The following is a 21,833-nucleotide window of genomic DNA, read 5'->3' as shown; positions in this document are numbered from 1 at the left end:
GAAGAAAATGAACAAATGATGACAGTGAAGAAGTCAAACTAAAAAATATTACTTAAACCTGTTGGGGAGAATAATAATTATAACTTAGGTCAATCAGAGATAATGGGTTGATAAAAATCTCACATGGAAAATGAATCTGGATAAAGTTGAGAATAAATGTAAAAAGTTCATCAGCATACTTTGTTGTTTGTCAGGACAGGGATGGGTTTATTACAATTTAATACAATTCATACAATTTATGGATTTATACAATATAAATGTTATGGGGATATATACATGCTTTATGTGGGTTCCTGCTCATGTTGGTGTGCAGGGAAATGAGCAGGCAGAAGTTCTGGCCAAACGAACTCTAAGAATGAAACAAGATCCACAATTAAGCAAAGTTGAAGATAAGCTACACATTAGGATATATGTACAATCAGTATGGCAGAAGTATTGGGATGACAAAGAAACTGGAAGACATTTATATGATATACAAAACATGTTGGTGCTGAGAGAATCGAGGGCAGGAATCGAAGGGAAGAAAATATCATCATTCATCTGAGAATAGGTCATAATGGACTAAATAATACACTGTATAAAATAGGCAAGCATCCAACTGAGAAATGCACATACTGTAGCCAACCAGAAACAGTCATGTATTTTTATTATTTATTAGGTTATACAATACTGAGATATATCACCTTCTCTTCAGTCACTAAGGAAGGCAAAACATCATGACTTTTCTTATCAGGTGTCTTAGGGAAAACAACTAATATATGATGACATTATTAAGTTTATAAAATAAACTGAGTTAATTAAAATAATATAGTTTTTTGTTTTCCTTCTGCAGAATCCTGTACCACATTCCAGTCCAGTCGGTGGCGGTAATGCACATATAAGCTGGTTTGCCAACCACCAATAAACACCAAAGAAGAAGAAGAATTAGAGACAACGTACGTTCCGATAAGCCACGCCTATTTTAGAATCCCAATTCATGCTTATTGCGATTCTACGCTCTTGTTCTAGTACTATGAGATTGATCGAGGCGACCCAATGGTGCGAGCTTCCTGCTGCATTGTGCACTGATATCCAGCTTCCTGTTCTCAATTCCGAAGCAGCATTGGGGAAATGGCAAGAATAACTTGCATGTAGCAAACAATCTGCTGAGGGACATACAGAATCAACCGTAAAATGGTAGTTTTTATATTTGTGAATTATACCTCTTTGCAGTAAGGAATAGTAAAATCCCGCTGCTGTGTAAATATGTATACGATTTTACAAAAGAAAGGCTTATTATTAACATTGGCTGCTGAGATCTCGATTAATCTGTCTTTGTTGACTCTATTTGGGTTTAACTTTGCATGCATGCTCTATATATGGATGCACTGACTCAACGGATCAAATTAGACATGCTAAAATATATGAATGTAGGTTATCAAGAGTGCATCTCTAATGGGGACAGAATCATTGAACATCTCCATACGTTTCTGGGTCATCTTTGTTGGCTAGACTTAAAAAGGTAGTGATGGCTTGGAATAATTGGCCTTTAGAAACTCAAACTCTTATATATATATATATATATTTGACTTTGACTTTGAAGAGCTCCAGTTGGAATTGCTAACATGTTCTTGCTTTATTTTGTGTCTGAACGTTTCAGCATTTAACAGTCTGGTTGAATATGGGATCTTCCTATCAAGATTTTTTCCTGGATCGAATCAGCTGACACAGGAAGATGCCAGAGGGAACTGATTTGAAATGAAGCCTCAACACAACAATATTCACTTCCCATCCACTTTCCACCTTAATTTATTCTTGGCCAGACCAGAATGTTAATGTTCAAGATTTCAGAAATTGTGACATGCTGTGATGGTCAAGGGTTTTTATTCTCTCTCTATTTGAGATATTGTCAATTGGTTTCTGTGTCATAATAGCACTTACCCATAAGAGCCACAATGCGTATCAGTTTTTGCCAGGCTCTGTTAACTGGAGCAATCGTTTTAAACTTGCTAATCCTATATTATGTGTCACGGGCCCAGCAACAGATGATGGAGAAGCGTCGAGAACAAGGAAAGGGCATAAAGAAAGCCTCTCTACCTGTTTCAGGACTTGGCGCTGTGGGTAGTCTGGTAGGTGGAAGTATGGTTGGCGGTGTTAAAGTGAGTGGCCTTGAGGGCAACTCGCGTGGTCCCAGGGTGACAATCCTTGTTCGTGAGTTTGAAGACTTTGAGAACTATGTTGTTGATGTGGCACGCTCTTTTTTGCGCCAAAGACCAGAGTTGCCCTTCATTGCAATGTCCGATACTGCACCGTACCCTCCTCTGGCTCTTCCCGAGGGAGCACGCCTGCTGGTGTTGTCTCCAAGCCCTGACCAGCCTCCACAAACTCACCGGCCTGAGTTCAACGTGCAGACAGAGTTTGCTTTGTTGGTTCCAGATGGTGTGGAGCTGGATCATGGCCGACAAGTGGAGCGGCTGATCCGGGAGCTAGAAGGGGAGGGTGGCGGGCCAGTTCGGCTGGTTGCCGCCCCCGTGCTGACCCGCTCGGCAGTGCAGTGCCTGCACCTGCGAGTTAATCTTCGAGAATGGATGGCCACCTACACACCAGGAGCCTCTGGAAGCAGTGGTAGTGTCTGCACAGCCCTGCAGGGTGATGCCGTGGTTCTTATCCGTACCGAGGACCTCTTCAATCTCTCTGTTCCATTAGGGCGCCCACTGATGTCTTCCTTGTTTGTACAGACATCACTGCGGGGCTGGAAGGTCAAGCTGCTTGAAGGACCTTCATTCTCTGCTAGTCATAGACCGCTCTTCAGCTCGGCACATAATCAGTGGAAGGCGGACAGTCGCTTGAAAGATGCCACCAATCACCTCATGCGCAGTTTTGGCCTAAAGCGCATAGTGCTACCTGATGGCCGAGATCAGTGGTTTGGTTGCAGCAAGGAGACGCCACGATGCTTTGGGACAGTGCGTGATGACACTCCTGAATATCTCTATCTAGAGCGCTGGACTCCACCTTGTTGCTTGCGTGCCCTTCGAGAGACCACTAAATATGTTATCAACATCTTGGAGAGCTCTGGTGTGCGTTACTGGCTGGAAGGCGGTTCTTTGCTGGGAGCTGCCCGACATCAAGACATAATTCCTTGGGATTATGATGTGGATTTGGGGATCTACTTGGAAGACATTCCGAACTGCGACTACTTGAAAAGCCTGGACTCTGGATCACTGGTCGATGCTAATGGCTACGTATGGGAGCGAGCCGTAGAGGGCGATTTCTACCGCGTTCAGTACAGCGAAGCTAACCATCTGCATGTGGACTTGTGGCCATTCTATCCCCACAATGGAGTCATGACGAGGGACACTTGGACAGAGCACAAGCAAGACGTGGAGTTCCCTGAGCACTTTTTGCAACCTCTGGTGCCAATGCAGTTCGCCGGCATCACTGCTTATGGACCTAACAACTACCGTGCCTTCTTGGAACTCAAGTTTGGGGAAGGGGTTATTGAGAACCCTCAGTATCCCAACCCTGCCAAGAAAAAGCTGGATGGGAGTCGCACATTAGGACCATAGCAATCAGTTACCCTGAAGATGTGCCACAATCGCACAACACTGAATTTTAAACTTTGTTGAGAATCACTATCAGGCACAATGTCTCAGACTGTATCTGAACACTTGAATGTCAGTATTTCTTGCCAATTGTATTTATTTGTGTGTGTTTGGTTTGGGGAGTCATGACTAAATATACAATATGTAATAATACTAATAAAGTCAGAGAGTATTTACATGTAATATTTGACACTGCGATGTCTGAGGAATTACTCAGTGAGTTGAAAGATCAAAGCTTTTGCAATAATACCCCCAATTTAACATCCACATTTTCTATGGAAATATTATGGGAAAGAAAAATTAAATTTTCAAATTGAAGGGCGAGCAACGGTCTAATTTTAAAGAGTCTGATATCGTCACTTAACGAACTTAACGTTTATTCAATGTATGGATTTATGTTTGTAGTGACTCATTTAATAAGCAACCCAGACCAACTTATTGCATCATGAACTTTGAATGGACTCAACCTTTCAACTCAACTTGCATAATGATCATTATTATACCACAGTAGACTTTTTTTTTCCATCTGTTGTGACATAGGTATTTTGTGATGTCAAGTTAGGTCGCTCTGACTTTCATGATTTGTTTTTACACAAAAATGGTATTATGGTTTTAACTGGGGTAAAAAAAAAACTGCTACGCATGCTGTTGAAAAGAAGCTGCAGTTTAGGCACTCATTCACTTTACTGATTGATATTTGCACAAGTAATTTTGTGTTGATTATTTTGACTGAATACTTCAACCAGTATGGTCTTGTAAATGGCCTTTTCCTCTGTTCTTTTCCTATTTTATTTTTATAAAAAAAATATGTTCTACCATAATAACTTCATTCATTCAATAAGTTACAATATATATATTATATGTTTTGAATGTCCAAATGTAGTATTTGTTTACATTTTAAGGGTTTTTGGCTCAATGGAAATTTGTTGATAAAGTTGATTTTGTGGTTTATTATTTGTCAAGTTATTTGACACCAAGTGTTACTCAAATGTTATTACCTGGGTTTAATATAATACAAGTACATAAATGATAAATTAAGAATATGATTCATTTATTTAAATGATTCAATGTTGAAAAACTAACAAAATAACCATTTGACCCAAACCAAATGTCTTCTTTGCCACTTGCTATTCTGTCTCTTAACATTTGTCAGTCTCATATGACTATCTCACTTGTCTGGAAATAATCAGAGCTGAGTGGATAATTGACTGTCAATTTGAGAAAAATACAGATGTTGCAGACAAGCACCTCCAAATGTTTAATAGACCACAAGGTGGCGCAGTCAGTTATGGAGTAACATTCAGAGATGTTAACCAGTGTTTTTTGTACAGTATTGCTACTAATCAAATATTTGAAGCCTCTCTCATTAAGATGTATAAAATAAAAAATAGTTTGTATTGTCAATTATATGTAACAGCTTTTTATGTACATTTAAAAATACATTCTAGAGTTTGATATACACAAGTATCCCCCCCAAAAAAGAGAACATGCTAAACTTGATTTATTTAAAAAGATTTTATTCTGCAGTCAGTGTGGAGTACATTCAATGGTTCTCTTAACAGTACTCTTTGGCTCCATTGATGACATCATCAAGCAACCATTTATGACACAGTTACCCATAGACCTCACACACATATATGCATCACTCAAGCTAGTACACTAACACCACTTGGAATGATAAGCCATTGCAGTACATTGCTTACTATGGGCTTTTTATACTAAACGCATATAAACAACATATCTTAAGGAGTGATTTCGATTACAAACAAATTCTGTGATTGGAAATAGATCTTGAGCACAAACTGAAAAAGGAAATGTGGCCATTAATAGTGCAGATTATGATCACAAATCCCCTCCCACCCCCAATAAAAATGTCAAGAAATTAAAATGGAACAGAAATAAATTCAGGTTTGGTCTGTTTTAAATCACTTCAAATGGCAGTTCTTAATCAACAAACTGAAAGACAAATTGTTAGTGACTCCTGGGAAGAAAAAAAAAAAAAAGTGTTTCTCCTTATCAGTATGTTTACATTTGTGATCAACATAAAATAGAAACATAATTAGCAAATTTCTCACCCTGTCGCAACACCATTCTTCTGCTGTGTTTTTTATATTATACGTTTACAAAGCATCTCAATAAAAATGTGAATAAGCAATCCAGTCCATGTAAAGTTGTACTATTAAAACAGTCATCCAGTAAATGGTGTTCACAGAACATATTCTGCATGATTCCCCTTTAAAAAATGAACAAACTTTGGAAACGTCTTACATATATGTGCTCCTCTGCAATTACATAAATAAAAAAAACGAACTGGCTGTTTGAAATCTTGTTACAATTTCTCATGATTATATTTTGTAAAAGCAACCAACTAATACTATGCTTCATTGCCGTCTATATTACAAATAAAGAGGATTTGTGGATAAAAAAAGAAAAAAAAGAAAGAAAAAAGGCATATGCAACAGGTTGATTTTTATCCTAAATTTTATGACAACACTAGACAGAGCATATTTAAAAAAAATATTAAAAAACATTTAGGTTGAATACATTGCTCCTACACCACATGAGAAACTTGCCTGGCTTTATTCTAGTTTATTTATAACTTTCCATTTCTCAGTTCCAGCCTGTATTCAGACACACATCTATGGATTTCCACTGAAACAGATCATTCAGGCATTGCCGTTTTCAAAACTCAGCCATTTATACCTCTCAACAGAAAATAGTTGCTTATCAACCCGCAGAACAGCGCATAGTGTTTCCTCTCACCTGCAGGCTACAAGGCTGTTTCCACAACCTTATCCAAACAGCCTTGGAACTTAAGACACAAGGTGTACTTTGCACGTGACCTATATTTGATTGTGCTGCTTTCCTTGTCTGACCAGAGTGCAACTTGACCCTAAAACTAAATGTTATCTGTATAAAAACACAGCAGAAACTTGAAATTACAGAGCGGAGGGCAAAATGTCAGTTCTAAACAATCATTTTGCAGTCAAGGTCAAAGATCAGGCTACCAACTCCTTTCGTTGGCCTCTTCTAACAGCTAGATGGACATTTGAGGTCGTTTGTTTTAAGGGAGTCAGGTCTCCATGAACGAGGTATTTCAAAGCAGACCATCTAAAAACTTATTTGGTGTGTTTTAGAACCGTGAACGACGCTGAGGTTCAGTGTGTGCTTTGGCTTACAAAGGACTTAATTTGAGTGGAAACACTGCGGACAGAATTCTGAGCATTTTAATAGGGAGCTAGGGGTATAACCAGAACAAGATGGCATTGAAACTTTAGATATTTAGATTAAAAAAAATACAAGCAAATCAACTAACACTAAATACAAAAAACAAAAGCACAAAACAAAAGAAAAACAAACCCACCTAGCCTTTGAAAGGCCTGAATGAGTGGTCACCGGTTTTTGTATATATAAAAAGGAGTAAAACGAACATATATATATATATATATATTAGGGCTGTCAAAATTGCTCAAAAATGACATTCGAATATTCCCTCTAAAAAAACACATATATTCGAACTATTCGAATATCTGGTTGCGCATTTGGTCAATGACGCGCATTACGTCAATAACAGGACAAATTAATACAAAGAGACATAACTATTTGTATAGGTAGTTTATTTAAGTTTAAACATATTTGACAACGTATTACCTACACAAAAACAAGTAAATCAACTAATGGCCAAGACCTCACTCTGCTCGCACGCCACGAGGCACTCTTTCTCTCTCTCTCGCCCTCACGCTCTCTGCGATAACGGTTTAAAAGAACAACAACAATAAACAAATGTTGAGTGCTGATCAAGAGTTTTGTGCAAGCAATATAAGGTCGCGACTCTTGTCCCAAATATAGCAGGCTTCATTCAGTGATTAAAACAAATTATTAACATTAATTGAAGTTTTACAGTATATAGAACCGACATTGAACGCTCCGAGCGAGCTGTGCTGTGGTAAACATGGAACTTTTCCTTGACATGAAACGGTAAATAATCAAACCAGTGGAAGCCTGCAGTGCATGAAACTGCTGTATCTAACCTACCTTATTCATGCAACATCTATTCAGTCAGTACAGTAGCCTTACATTTTAGTCATGTTTCTGTTTAACGTTAAATAAAATGAAGCACACAATTCCGAGAAATGTGACAACAAAGACCCCTCAGGCAGCACGCCCACTCGCAAAGCAGACAGCCGCACATCTGCTATCAGCGGCTGCGTTTTTTCCACATTCGAATATTAATTTTCACCTTCGAATTTCTGTTTTTAAAACTATTCGAATATATATTCGAATTTAGAATATTCGTTGACAGCCCTAATATATATATATATATATATATATATATATATATATATATATATATATATATTAAAAAAGCTTAAAAACCAAGGAGCGACAGTACAAAATAAAAGATATTGCAATTTCCAAACTATCTGACCAGCATCTAATAAATAATTGTTCAAGCATTTTTCCAAGATCCTCTATCTAAATCTCTGTGCATGTGCTTTGGAAGACTCCATTCATAAAGAGTTGGGCGTAGAGGAAGGTCAGAAGGATGTAATCTTAGTCTTGTCCTAAACTAAACCTGCATCTCTCCCATGGCCTCAGTGTAGATGTAGAGGTTGATTGCGGGATGTTTGGCAGGTAGGGAAGGAAAGTTTGTTAAAAAACTGTGCAAGTCTACATGATGGACTCCTTTTCACTAGGTTTAGGCCCAGCGACCTCCTCCAATTCAACTTTGTCCCGTTTCTCGATAAGCGGAGAACTTTCTGGCTTTGACATGGTGTCTTCTTCCTCCACCCGCACCTTTTTGAGCTCCGTCCCCTCATTTTTGCTAGCTGTGCGATCCACAAAGTATTGCAGTAGACCTGCTCCATAGGCGTCACCTTCAACGTTGATGACGGTACAAGTACGGTCACTAAATTATTAAAAAAAAAGAGAAGATATTATCTTTGCTGTTTAAATTCTTAAGATGTCCTTCCTCCTGTAGGGTGGTAGTCAGCGTTAATACTCGCTGAGCTACCCAGGCCCCCAATAACCCTAAATATTAACTAAATATGACTGTAATTTTCCTGCCACTGTTGGCTGCTATTCCTAAGAGACCAACCAGGTGGCATTTATCGGTAGACTGATATTAAAACACAATAGAGGAAGTAGAAAATCTAAAAACAACAGACCAACCAAACTGGTCTTCCCAACAATACTAAAGTTTTACCACACCATCCTTTGACCTACAAAAAGCATCAAAACCAATTACTCACACAAGCCAGTCCACCGCCAGGATGAGGGAGATGTCATTGGTGGGAAGTCCTACTGCTTCCAAAATTATGGCCAGTGTCAGCACGCCTCCAGCAGGGATTCCAGCAGCTCCCACACTGGACGCAGTCGCTGTCACTCTGAAAAAAGGTTGGGGAGAAACAAAATTCAGCTCAAGTAATATGCAGGTCACTTTGACCAGCAAAAGGAGCATATGGGAGGTGTTTTACAGACAACCAATGAACTCACAGAATGGTGATGACCTGGACAAAGTTCAGCGGGATCTTGTTGAGTTGAGCGATGAAGACCGCAGCTACACACTGGAAGCAGGCGGCTCCGTCCATGTTGACTGTAGCTCCGATGGGCAGGATGAAGCGGCTGATGTGTTTGGACACACCGTTGTTCTCCTCCACACACTTCATCATTAGGGGCAACGTGGCAGAGCTGATCAGAATAGTTGATGGTTATTTCATTCTTGCTTCTGCTTTATTATTCAGGCAATTTGTTTCTTTTTAACCCTCAGATCCAAGCAACATAATTGGGGCTATCAAAGTTAACAGCTGTGCATAGACGATTACATTTTTCAGTCATGTGTTTACCTAGAGGAGGTTCCGAAGGCGGTAGCCAGTGCTGTGACCAATCCAAGCAGGAACGTGTAGGGGTTCTTCCGAGTGATAATGAAATAAATGAGCGGCAGCACCAGCAAGCCGTGGATGGCATGGCCAATCACACAGCAGGCAATGTACTTCCCCAAGCTGGCAAACAACAACCCCACATCCTCCATTTCCACAATCTTACTGGCAACCAGGAACATGATACCCAGTGGTGCGTACCTTCAGGCAGGAGAAGAGAAAGAAAGGGATTCACGGATATGTGAGACAAAAACTAATTGATAAATAAATCAAAATTAATTGATACAAAAGCAAAGCTCAAAGATGTGAGATACTACAATCCACAACTCCGTATACAACATCTGAAACAATGGAAAAAACAGGCATTAAGTTAGCGAAGTCGAGCTACAGTCTTTATCTGTATTTCAAAGTATGCATGCCACAACTAGCAATTGAATATTTAAAAGCAAGGATGTCAGCTGAAGAAGTGCCTGTAATATACATTGCACGTCATCTATGTCTTTCGGAGCATGCTCACAAGGTTGAGGCCAATTGTAGTCCGATTAACATGTATATATGTTGGAAGAAGCCAAACTACAAATCGCATAATTTAGATCTGTTAGTCTGTCACAAAATTTGACTGGTACCATTTCCGCTGGACTAAAGCATTTACACTATGAATAACTGTTTCAGTCTGACTGAAATCTAACTTTAAAAGTGCATATGAACGTACTGACAGAGTGAGTACATGATGTTCCTTACCACATGATCCAGGACACCAGCACCATGGTGGCCTCATTGAAAGAGCCGAAGAACTTAATAAGGATCTCTCCTTCCTCTCCAAGTTTCCTCAAAGCCACTCCAAATACCATGGCAAACACAATAAGTCCCAGGATGTTCATGCCATCCACATCTGAGCCAATTGGAACCTAAACACACACACACACAATAACTCACACTTAATGATCTATATCCACAGATAACTATTTATTATAGTATGAAGTTACTATAAATAATGACATGGTTACATTATTACTAAAATTAAGATTATTTAGAAAATGCCACCTTTTCCAAAGAGAAGTTGGTCGAGTTGGTGTCATTTTTCACAAACTTGTAACCTGTGGCATACTGTGATAGAGAAAACATTTATGATTGGCAATCCAATAAATCACACAGATCACTCATAAAGCACATAACATTTAGAAAATCTCCAATAGCACCCACCGACTGAAAGGCAGCAGCTACCAGGTTGGAGGGAAAGATGTTTCTGCCAGACACAAACAAGGATGCGTTATATATCTGATACACTTTCAAGAGAGACATTCAAATGTTTGTTTCAGGCCCAAAACACAAAATCTCAGATTTTTTTTAAGGTACAACACATTAAAATTTGAATATGTGAGTGCATGAATGAGATTTGGACACAGCAAAAATTATTTTCAAAACAAGTATGCATTTGGTTTCCAGTAAAAATATCTAAACATTCTTAAAAAATGATTTATTTACTTGACAAGCAAACTGGCATAAGATTATAAATCTTGTTTTGAGAGAAGTCTAACTGAATTTAGTGAGATTTATGATTAAAACAAGAAAAAAAATAAACTGTTTGCCATGGGGTAAGAAGTGTACCCTTTGAACTTAATTCAAAGGGTACACAAGATTATTTTTCTTACCCCATTGGCAGATTTTTTTATATTTTTTTGTTTTAACTTTAAAATTCACTAAATTGTCAGATTTCTCTAAAAGAAGACGTAATATAATATGCCATTTTGATTGACAAGTAAATAAATCATGTTTTAATAATGTTCCAATAATTTTACAGGAAAACAAGAAAACAATACTTGCAGTGGAATCATATAATATATATATATATACTTTAAGGTTTCCTTTGAGGCTTTAAATACATATAAAAAATATTGTTTTTCCATGTCATTCATATCAAAATATTTCCAGAAACTTTCCTTTTTGATCAACTTTAGTCTTGATCCATTTCACAATTACACTGTTGTTTTTGGAACCCAGCCAAACTGAAAAGCTTATATATATATATATATAATACTAAACTCGACAAAAAAAGAAACGTCCTCTCACTTTCAACTGCTTTTATTTTCAGCAAACTTAACATGTATAAACATAAAAAGATTCAACAAGACAAAGTTTCAAAGATATGTGACTAACAGAAAATAAAGAATGTGTCTCTGAACAAAGGGGGGGTCAAAATCAAAAGTAACAGTCAGTATTTGATGTGGCCACCAGCTGCATTAAGCACTGCAGTGCATCTCCTCCTCATGGACTGCACCAGATTTGCCAGTTCTTGCTGCGAGATGTTACCCACTCTTCCACCAAGGCACTTGCAATTTCCCGGACATTTCTGGGGGGAATGGCCCTAGCCCTCAGATTCAACAGGTCCCAGACATGCTCAATGGGATTGAGATCCGGGCTCTTCGCTGGCCATAGCAGAACACTGACATTCCCGTCTTGCAGGAAATCACACACAGAACGAGCAATGGCTGGTGGCATCGTCATGCTGGAGGGTCATGTAAGGATGAGCCTGCAGGAAGAGTACCACATAAGGGGAGGATGTCTCCCTGTAGTGCATAGCAATGCAATGACAACAAGCTCAGTCCGATGATGCTGTGGCACACCGCCCCAGACCATGATGGACCCTGCACCTCCAAATCAATACCGCTCCAGAATATAGGCCTCGGTGTAACGCTCGTTCCTTCGACAATATACACGAGTCCGACCATCACCCCTGGTGAGACAAAACCGCTACTTGTCATTGAAGAGCACTTTTTGCCAGTCCTGTCTGGTCCAGCGAAGGTGGGTTTGTGCCCATAGTTGATGTTGTTGCCGGTGATTTCTGGTAATGACCTGCCTTACAACAGGCCTACAAGCCCTCAGTCCAGCCTCTCTCAGTCTATTGCGGACAGTCTGAGCACTGATGGAGGGATTGTGCATTCCTGGTGTAACTCGGGCAGTTGTTGTTGCCATCCTGTACCTGTCCCGCATGTGTGATACTGGGATGTACCGATCCTGTTCAGGTGTTGTTACACATGGTCTGCCACTATGAGGACGATCAGCTGTCCTTTCTCTTTCCATGTAGTGCTGTCTTAGGCGTCTCGCAATACAGACATTACAGTCCTCATGCCTCCATGCAGCATGCCTAAGGCATGTTCACACAGATGAGCAGGGACACAGGGCATCTTTCTTTTGGTGTTTTTCAGAGTCAGTAGAAAAGTCTCTTTAGTGTCGTATGTTTTTATAACCGTAACCTAAATTGCATACCATCTGTAAGCTGTTAGTTCCACAGGTGCATGTTCATTAATTGTTTATGGTTCATTGAACAAGGATGGAAAACATTGTTTAAACCCTCTACAATAAAGATCTGTAAAGTTATTTGGATTTTTATACAATTATCTTTTAAATACAGTGTCCTAAAAAGGGGCGTTTCTTTTTTGCGTAGTTTATATATGCAATAGTAAAACATTTCTGTACTAAATTCTTCACTTTCACACCACTGTATGAGACACACAAACGTGCCTTTCATGGCATTTTTAAAAGGTTATTGGAATTTGAAGTGTATAATAATTGTGATCATCTTAACCGCAATCAGATGATAATTGATCATCGCGACAAGCCTTTAGAAATTTTTATGAAACTTTTAAGAACTTTACAGCCCCAGAAAAGTGCAGAATGAACATTCTTTAAAAGGTATCCATTTGTGTTCTACAGAAGATATAAAGTCATAGAGGTTCAGAATGGCATGAAGTTGAGTAAATGTTGACAAGTTACATTTAAGGGTGAACTATTTTGTTAAAGACTATTTTGTTAAATTGCTCAACTAGGAGGCCCCAATAGAATGCCCCTTGGATAATACAAAAGAGTGCCTGATTTTTTCAAAATGTTCAAAGCATTAAATTAATTCCATTTAAAGATTACTGAATGAATGGTAGTTATTTCAAAACTAATCCTAGCCTTAAGGTTAAATTCAAGAATTTGAAGTTTTAATCTCATGATGACCATTCAAATGTTACAAACAAGGTATTGTGAGAACAAAGATCCAATTCTACCCCTTATACATTTATCTTACTGGCAATAAGAATCCTCACAGTCTCAGCCACCCAATCCCTGAGCAGCCTGGCCTCACAAGGTGCCTCATGTGAAAATAACTTTGCAAATTTAGTCAGATTATATGCCTCCAGTAATACCAATTCCACAAACTCCAACCCCTGTAACACAGTTCCCTCAAATGGAGAGGAACTCGAGGGCACTAGGACCAGTGTGGTGATGGGGATATAAGAACACTGAATTCTACTTTGGGATATTCCAGCATCTCTGACCTTAATATTTAAAGAGGAAGTCTTCACTCTGATGGAATGATAATCCCAGGTATAATTTACCAAACAATGATAATATGGTGTTTTTGCTGTGGAACAGTGAAGTGCTTGAGTCACATTTCCAAGAAATGTGAACCAACCACCATTAACTAATCAGACTTTAAACTAGTGATGCACCAATTTAACTTTTTCTCTTCCGATCCGATTCTGATACCGGAAATCTCAGTATCGGCCAATACCGATTCGTTAACAATGTTGTTGTTTTTTTGTATAATCAGTTTAGAATATCTTTACATTATTGTGTGGAACTAATTGGGAGTACTCTTTAATATGTAAAGAAACACAAACCTCTAACTACACATTATTTCAATATAAATTTATAGATTATTAAGAAACAATTTATTATGAACTAGTATACTCGATAATATAGCAGCAAAATTAACAGTAATTCCAGTCTTCAAGTCTTCAGTAGAAAAAAATGTTTTGGTTTTTTTTTTGCAAAATTTTCTCAACTTGTATATGGACTTTCACACATTCACAGTTTTCATGTTACCAGAGAATACCTGAGGAAACAGCGTAACCCCATTGGTGAAACCAGTCAGACCATGTCAGTGAAATATTTGGTTAATGACACTCAGGTTGTCACATGTTCAAAACAATACAGTTTAAGAGCTGGCTAGGCTGAGTATTTTCTTCATTGATAATTCTTGGTGTACAAACGTCATGAAAGCACAAATATGTAGATGGTTTAATGACTCCCTGACTCAATACATTCCACATGTGGCTGTGAGGCCTGAAGTTCCTGCTCTCAATGGCATGTCAAACAGGACCAGTAAGAGTTTATTGTGTGTACACATGAAACGTAGCACTCCACACACCTTTATCAATGCTTTCTTTACAGTCTTCTCAATTCCTGTTTTAACTGACCTATAACAGCTAGTAGTAACTACACTTGAGTTTTTCTCAAATGTCTTTCCAAAAGTGAGGGTACACAATCACACTGTATTAGCAAAGAAAAGTGTGGCTTAAGGCTAAATTTTACTTTGGTTTTCCACAAGCTGCTACGTCTTGTGCAACACAAGATTGTACTAAAGAGTATCACAAAGCAGTCATAGTGCGCATGTGTCGAATGAGTCCAAGTGTTCTTTAAAAAGTCTATAGCAATCCACAGTCAGCAACGGGTAACAGGAAACAGCACACGGGAAAAACAAAGTGTGCATATGTTATGTTTTGCTGTTAAATGGGGGAAGAGGGCTTGTTCCACATGTGGCCTGATAAGGACATGAAACAGCAGATAACATGCTAAAACTTGAATTGAGAAAAATCAAAGTGTAGGCCAGCTAAACACGTGCCTCCTTAAAACCTATATGCTACTGAGCAATCATGCTCTACATGCCAGCACCTGCTGTTTCTTAACCCTCTATAGAAAGGCCGTCCAACTGTGCCCTTAGTAGAGTGTGAAATTATGAAGGATCCGTGGCAGTTCCTGCTGTTCTAAGGCAGCATTTGGTCAAACCGAGACAAATAATGGCCCCTTGAGTAAGGAGCCTTTTGATGAATGACACAAGCCACATAAGCCACCTAATTAACACTACATCTATTGTGCACTAATGCATGTCTGTGTGCGTTTGCACGTGTATGTTGCCCTCATGTGGCATTGGCTCATTGACTTCCCTTGAAGATGTGGCCAAACATGACAAAGGCCCCAAGTATTTCAGTTCAGCTTTAAATTAATGGTGTGACCACAGCATACTACACCCACCCAGGGTTTGCAATGCACAAAACCGGAAACAAAATTTTAAAAGACTGCCTTTGAATTGTAATGATGACTTCTGGATTCTGGAGGACTGTGCCTCTAGTTGAGTGTGCTTTAATACCAATTGGGAAAGTCTTACCCTGCGACTCAAGCACCCGCCCTCTTTCACTAGATAAGTGCCCTTTTTGCAAGTTATTTCTTATTTTTTAATTTATATTTTAGTTATTTCAATTTGGCCATTGGCATAAATTCTCAATTAAACGTGTGCCCGTCATCTGCATTTAAATTGTAATTCTGCGAGACCACACGAGCCCCTGCCCCTCTTTGACATTCTTTGTCACAGCCTCCACACAGTTAACGAACGTAGAATGAGCGCCCAGAGGAGCGACATCAAAGTCTACCTGACCAGCCTTCATTTGTGACAGCAAGGTAAGGATAATGTTTGCCCTAAACTTTGACATTGTTTGCCACTGCTGTGAAATTAAACCACTATAAAAAAAAATAAAAAATTAAATCTCCATAGAGCCAGCAGAACTTGGGCATTAGCCCTCCATTAAGCTTAACGACAAGCAAGCTAATCAGGCGTTGGCTCAAAATAGAATCATGCAGGGTTGGAAATGCCCCCAAAATTAAATATTTGAATTGCTTCTGATACGGCCTAACACAAAAAGTGTCCCACAAAAGAGCAAAAACTGGAGCCTACAAAATCTACTATGCGTTTCATGGCCTTATTTCAATGACTTACATTTTTTTAGTTATGGTAAAATGCTGCTGAGAAAGTGATGCAGTTTATTTATTCATTTAGTTAATTATTCATGCTTGACATGATGACTACAATTATGTCAACTGTATCTGGGTAAAATGTTGTATTGTTATCTCAAAGCAAGTTATGGCATTTGGTACCAAGTTAGCTTTATCAAAAGTCCAAAAAATTCTCCAAACAAGTGATCTGAGGGTTTTACTGAACCTAAGATCTACTTACATTTGTAAATGCCACAAATCAGAAACATAATTACATAGAATAAGTAACAATAATAAGATCCAGCAGTTTAAGTTGTGTGCATGGTAAATCAAGACCTGTCAATCCAAGCGATCAGTCCAATTCAAGCTGTAAAACGGTGGCCGATTGGTCTCTACACATGTCCCTTCCCACCATACCCACCCACATACCTGAGATCAGAGATAATCTTATTATTGGTTTAAGAGGTTAATCATGTATGCTGTTTGTTAACTATAAATGAACACATTAGCTGTTATGTTGTATTTAAACAGGTTAACAGGTTGAAACAGGTTAGCTTTAATTAAATATGTTATAAGTTGATAATTGTAATTTTCTTCAATCATCTAATTATAAGAACACGTAAAATATGTTGCTTGTAAGTGTTTGCTTCAGCAAGTGGAAGGCATGGTACAAGTATATGTGTGCACATGATCAGGATGGTACCACCTCTGCCACATTTTAAGCCAGAAAAAAGTGCGCAATTTAAATGTCTCAGATCCAGGATTGGCCGAAGTCCGCCGTCTTTATAAAGAAAATAATGGCTGTAAAACCATTTTTGTGCTTGACAATTTGGCACAATCTCATTGCGTTTTTCACAATGAGATTGTGTGTTTCGGCTCATAACACTGGCACGTCCTCGTGTGAAACCATAGAAGACAGAACACTGCTAAAATGGGGTGGCCAGCGTGCAAATTGGATCGTATCGTATAACTATGTTCGATCGTTTTTGCACCCATTCTGAAATATCCGTTAGGGCTCGCCACATATCCGCGTAATGGGACAGAGGGCAATTCACGACAGGGAAGCAGTGTTTTGTGTCTCCAATAGAGCCTTTTTTGGAGGAAACCGCAGGCTTTGCTTTTCGTTTCAAAGGGTTGTGCCTGTCAGGAGCACTTTTGCTGCACATGCTGATACGCAGGTGCCGGTAAGGCAGCAGGTATGGGGCTTTTAGTCAGGTGCTGGCTTGAAACAGAGCGAGGGTGAACCAGCTGTGATATACTTCGAATTTGCGGGGTGCTGCCGTTTGACGGCGTCCGGACTGCAGGAACCATTCATCGAGGCGAGACTGTTCAGGTTCCTCTTGGGGAGACCACTCGAGGTGAAGCTCTTCATATGCCCTTTTAAGAGCGCAGAGAATCTCCCTGTCAGTGGCACATGCCAGTCCACTCCCTTGCTGGGGGAAGGGGCAGCAGCATCATCCACGGAGCACTCTCTCGCTGTCTGATGCAGCGAGAGACATCATCATCCCCAGCGTCAGAACCGCTGCAAGAGACGAGGTTGCCCACTCTTTCAGAAGGTTGGAGCTCGTCTCGCACATAGCATATCGGAAAACATGCGTTTAGGAGAGATTGAGGCGCTCGCTGGGCATGTGCCGCCACGAGGACCACCTCAAAGTCGTCCTGCTCAACCTCGCGGCCCCGCCGTGCCTCCTCGTGTGAATCCTCGGGTATCACAAAAGAGGCAGGTGGGAGGGCGTGTGAGGCTGGATCGGCCGAAAACGAGGGTGATTCATGTGCAAAGCGTCTTGAGACTCATGCCATCACAGAGAGTACAGTCTGTCTCCATAAGAGCAGACTCTGCGTGGCCGTGGCCCAGACAGAGAATGCAGCACTTATTCTGGGGTGGGATGTGTCTCTCACACAAGGAACACTTATGGAACGACATCTTGAAAATCACGTGACTCTTTTAGATATATAAATATATTAATTAAAATATATTTATGTCACACAATATGCAATACACAATTGCTTTGTAAGGATATACAAACCCTGCCGAATCAGGATGCGGAGGCCCGTTCACCAGTGATGTTCGCAGGAGCACTGCAGGAGAGCGGAAAGTCTTCCCGTGAAGATTCCGCCCACTGACTTGTGTATATCAACGGCGAAGGTAGAGGGCTTCAAGACAAGATATGATCGGTGTCTTGAAGGAAGAAATTCTGAGGAAATGGTGTTTGTGCACCTGTATTTATAGCAGATAGTTTCGTGCCAAAACAGGGGGGCTCAAACACCATAGCCAATATTAGAGGTAGAGAGGTTTCATCTAGGTCATGTAAGGTTACTACATATGCGTTACTAAGCAATGTCGAGTGTACAGAGTCGTTAGGGAACTAGCTTCTACTTAGAGTTAAACTGTAACTTTATTAAACATTAAAGGTATAAAAGGTCTCAATGCCATTATAAAACATGAATTGGTGGTGTAGGGGACTGAATTTGCAGCTTTTTGAGTTAAGCAGCTTAATCACAACCATTATGCTACTAGTCTGCAATCAGTAACTGAAAATTTGGAGAGGGAGGAATGTGCAATTAGGGTATATTTGTGTAAAGTAGATTTTTATTTTTTATTTATTTTTTTTTTTCATATTTATATGCTCATATTAGGTAGTAGTTGTAAAGATGTTTACTAAGTACTATTATGGATTGTTTTTGAAGGCAACTCAGAACAGAATGTTCTCCTGGCATTCTGACAAACACAAGGTGAAATTTGACCCATTTATGGGACAAATCCCAAAAACCCATCCCATAAACTTTTTACTCCTTAGATGGGATATTTGCCTCCATTTTTAAAAGAAAATCTAAAAATTAAGTATCTCTATAGAATGTCTTTTCGGGTGTATTAAAATGTAGGCCAACAGCTCACCTTATCTCATGCAACAGATCGCCACCCACCCTTAAAATGTCAAATAATTCAAGAGAGAATAAACAGCAAGAGCTGTTCACTCAGCACAGAACATCCTCTTCTGAGCGGATTATGGGAGTCAACACGCGGCGGGCAGCTGATGCAACTGAAGTGTCCGCTTACAGCTATGCAGATCAACGTCAAGCCGATGACCATTTCCCGCATGCGTTTACACAGCACCCGGAGTTCATGGGAAAACTGTCCTACAACTCAGGACGTGCCTCCTGGTTTCTCAAAACTTTGTATCTGAATGAATACACGTGTATCACAGCAGATATTAGTGGCGTCAAGTAAAAATGGGTTTTATATGTCGTTCACACGAACGCGTGAATTTGCTTAAAACGCTAGGCGCAACGCCACGAACACAGGTGTCTCGAGACGCGTTTTTAACAGTTGACGTTCTTTTCAACGTAGGAAAACAATGGAAACCCGCGCGAACGGAAGCAAAAACTCGTTCAGTTACGAGATGTACAAACACGTACTTGCGCTTAATAAAACCGCAGCGCCAAGAACACAGTAAACGTTTGTGTCTCGAGACACGTTTCTAACCCTTTTAACTTTAAACGGCGTTTAAAAAACGCGGCGCTCCTGAGGGATACGCGACGCAGAGGTTGCGTAGAAGGACGCAAAAACGGTGTGAACGGCCCCTTCGTGAGTAGTTCTGGCTTTCTGAGAATATATTGGAGACTATTTTGATTCCAGAACGTAAAAATAAAAATGTTCATGTTAATTTCCTTTTCTTTAATAAGGAGCTGGATTCACTTCCAGTTAATAACAGTGGCGGAACGAATCAGATATATAATGTGAACACGTGTTCATAAGAATGAGCTGACGTAACTTTAGCATTACGTAGCGCACCGCACAGCAAATAGACTAATGTTGGGGTATTTCTAACATTGTGCTCTCAACTCACCTTATTAAGTCTAAAAACGAATCCATGACTTCTTTAACTTGGGGAACATTGCTGTCGTCCTGTGTGTTGAGTTGGGATATGGAGTTCCCGTCACTTGAACCGGGCTGAATGATGAAAGCCATGATCACGCCGATAGCGGAGGCGATCAGAGTGGTCACCAGGAAGAAGAGCATCGCCCAGCCGCCTAACTTGCCCAGGGCTTTCGGGTCGATGCTGGCCGCCCCTGACACTAGGCTGCAGACCACCAGAGGAATGATGATCATCTTGAGCAGGCGGATCAGGAGTTCGCCGGGGAATCCGAAGTAGATGATCTGCGTCCGGCTGAGCCCAGCGCTCCGCACGCCGAGCCCGATGAAAACGCCGATGATGACAGCAGACACCGTCAGGATGACCAGCAGATTAGCCATGGCGATTCGTTTCAACCTCTGCGCTGTAGTCTCAGGTTCACTTTTCTTGTGGTCGCTCAAGCCATTGGCAAGGGTCGGGTCATCCAGGTGCGCTTCCCCGTTGGAAGCCTTTCCATCTTCTATGAAGATATTTTCTTCTGCCATTGTGTGATCAGACAGACTTTGTTCCAGAAGGACTCCTGAAGTTGAAGGAGTGGATGTAAAAGCTTGATGAGTCTTTGGTGCCAGCGTGGAAATGAGTGTGCGAATAACGCGCAATGAAGTGTGTTGGAGGAGCCTGGAGCACAACGTCATTGGGAGGAGCATTAATGCAAAATAATTTAAGGCGGACTTGCGCGTAGGGGACATTTGTACATATGAAAAAGCATAGTATATATATGCTGCTTATGTGATATATCCTTTTGAGACCCAGCTAAATATTTTTGGCCATTTAGATTTGGTATATAATATAGAATATATAGCAAATATATTGTAAACTGTGGCCCCAAGAAGTATTTGGACACACAAAATAAATGAATGAATATTGTTGCATTAGATAACAAAATATCAAGTATCTAGTTATATTTATTTTAAAGGAAGTTTTAAAAGCAAAACTAATAAGAAATATATATATATATATATATATATATATATATATATATATATATATATATATATATATATATATAAAAACAAATATAAAGCCATTGATAGGCTATCTTGTTAACATGAAACGTATTTGAACACTTTGTCCACACTATGTCTATATTAATGTTAGTGATGTAGCCTATGTGTTTAAAATTATTTAATCACAATATTTAACGTTTTCTGCAAATAATTGCTGTAAAAGCATTGTCAGTTTTGATACTTAGTTCATTTAAATACATATTAAAAGTACTTAACTGACACTTTCCTTGTTTTTATTTAATAATTAATGTAACAAATTCATTCATTTATTTCTAATGTAAAAAAACCGTAACTGAGTGAATAGAGGGTTAAATAAAAAAAACTGCTTGCATCAAGAAGGTTCTTCATAGCACTACTGAGGTTCTATATAGCATTTTCAAAGCATGGTTCTTTATGGAACCTTTAAAAAAAGGTTCTATTTAGCGCCAAAATGGGTTCAGCTATCTGAGATGAAGAACCCTAATCTGGCACTATTTAGAACTATTTTCCTTAAAGGAATAGTTCGCCCAAAAATGAAAATTCTCTCATCATTTACTCACCCTCATGCCATGCCAGATCTGTATGACTTTCTGTCTTCTGCAGAACACAAATTAAGATTTTAGAAGAATATTTCAGATCTGTAGGTCCATACAATAC

At 39.5% G+C, this 21,833-nt stretch overlaps 2 protein-coding genes across 4 annotated transcripts; one reads left to right on the top strand and one right to left on the bottom strand.

Moving 5' to 3' along the window:
* The first annotated feature begins 1,022 nt into the window (after positions 1-1,022).
* Positions 1,023-4,975, top strand: LOC127632015 (ribitol 5-phosphate transferase FKRP-like). Of its 2 annotated transcripts, none has more exons than XM_052110469.1 (2): positions 1,023-1,176; positions 1,640-4,975. In XM_052110469.1, the coding sequence occupies exon 2, from the start codon at positions 1,935-1,937 to the stop codon at positions 3,543-3,545; it is 1,611 nt and encodes a 536-aa protein (XP_051966429.1). In that variant the 5' UTR covers positions 1,023-1,176; positions 1,640-1,934; the 3' UTR covers positions 3,546-4,975. The 2 variants fall into 2 exon arrangements, with proteins under 2 accessions (XP_051966429.1, XP_051966430.1); XM_052110470.1 differs by lacking the exon at positions 1,023-1,176 and adding an exon at positions 1,472-1,501.
* Positions 4,976-7,840: 2,865 nt separating this feature from the next.
* Positions 7,841-21,011, bottom strand: LOC127632014 (neutral amino acid transporter B(0)-like). Of its 2 annotated transcripts, none has more exons than XM_052110467.1 (8): positions 20,125-21,011; positions 10,664-10,706; positions 10,505-10,567; positions 10,202-10,368; positions 9,428-9,661; positions 9,078-9,272; positions 8,834-8,968; positions 7,841-8,490 (listed from the first exon to the last, which is right to left on the bottom strand). In XM_052110467.1, the coding sequence occupies exons 1-8, from the start codon at positions 20,877-20,879 to the stop codon at positions 8,253-8,255; spliced, it is 1,830 nt and encodes a 609-aa protein (XP_051966427.1). In that variant the 5' UTR covers positions 20,880-21,011; the 3' UTR covers positions 7,841-8,252. The 2 variants fall into 2 exon arrangements, with proteins under 2 accessions (XP_051966427.1, XP_051966428.1); XM_052110468.1 differs by lacking the exon at positions 20,125-21,011 and adding an exon at positions 18,304-18,452 and having other exon boundaries at positions 7,842-8,490.
* Between the last annotated feature and the right edge of the window lie 822 nt (positions 21,012-21,833).

This window comes from Xyrauchen texanus, chromosome 38, assembly GCF_025860055.1.
Source record: "Xyrauchen texanus isolate HMW12.3.18 chromosome 38, RBS_HiC_50CHRs, whole genome shotgun sequence".
NCBI lineage: Eukaryota > Metazoa > Chordata > Actinopteri > Cypriniformes > Catostomidae > Xyrauchen > Xyrauchen texanus.
Note: the sequence above shows the minus strand (reverse complement) of the source record. Positions and strands in the feature narration are given on the sequence as shown.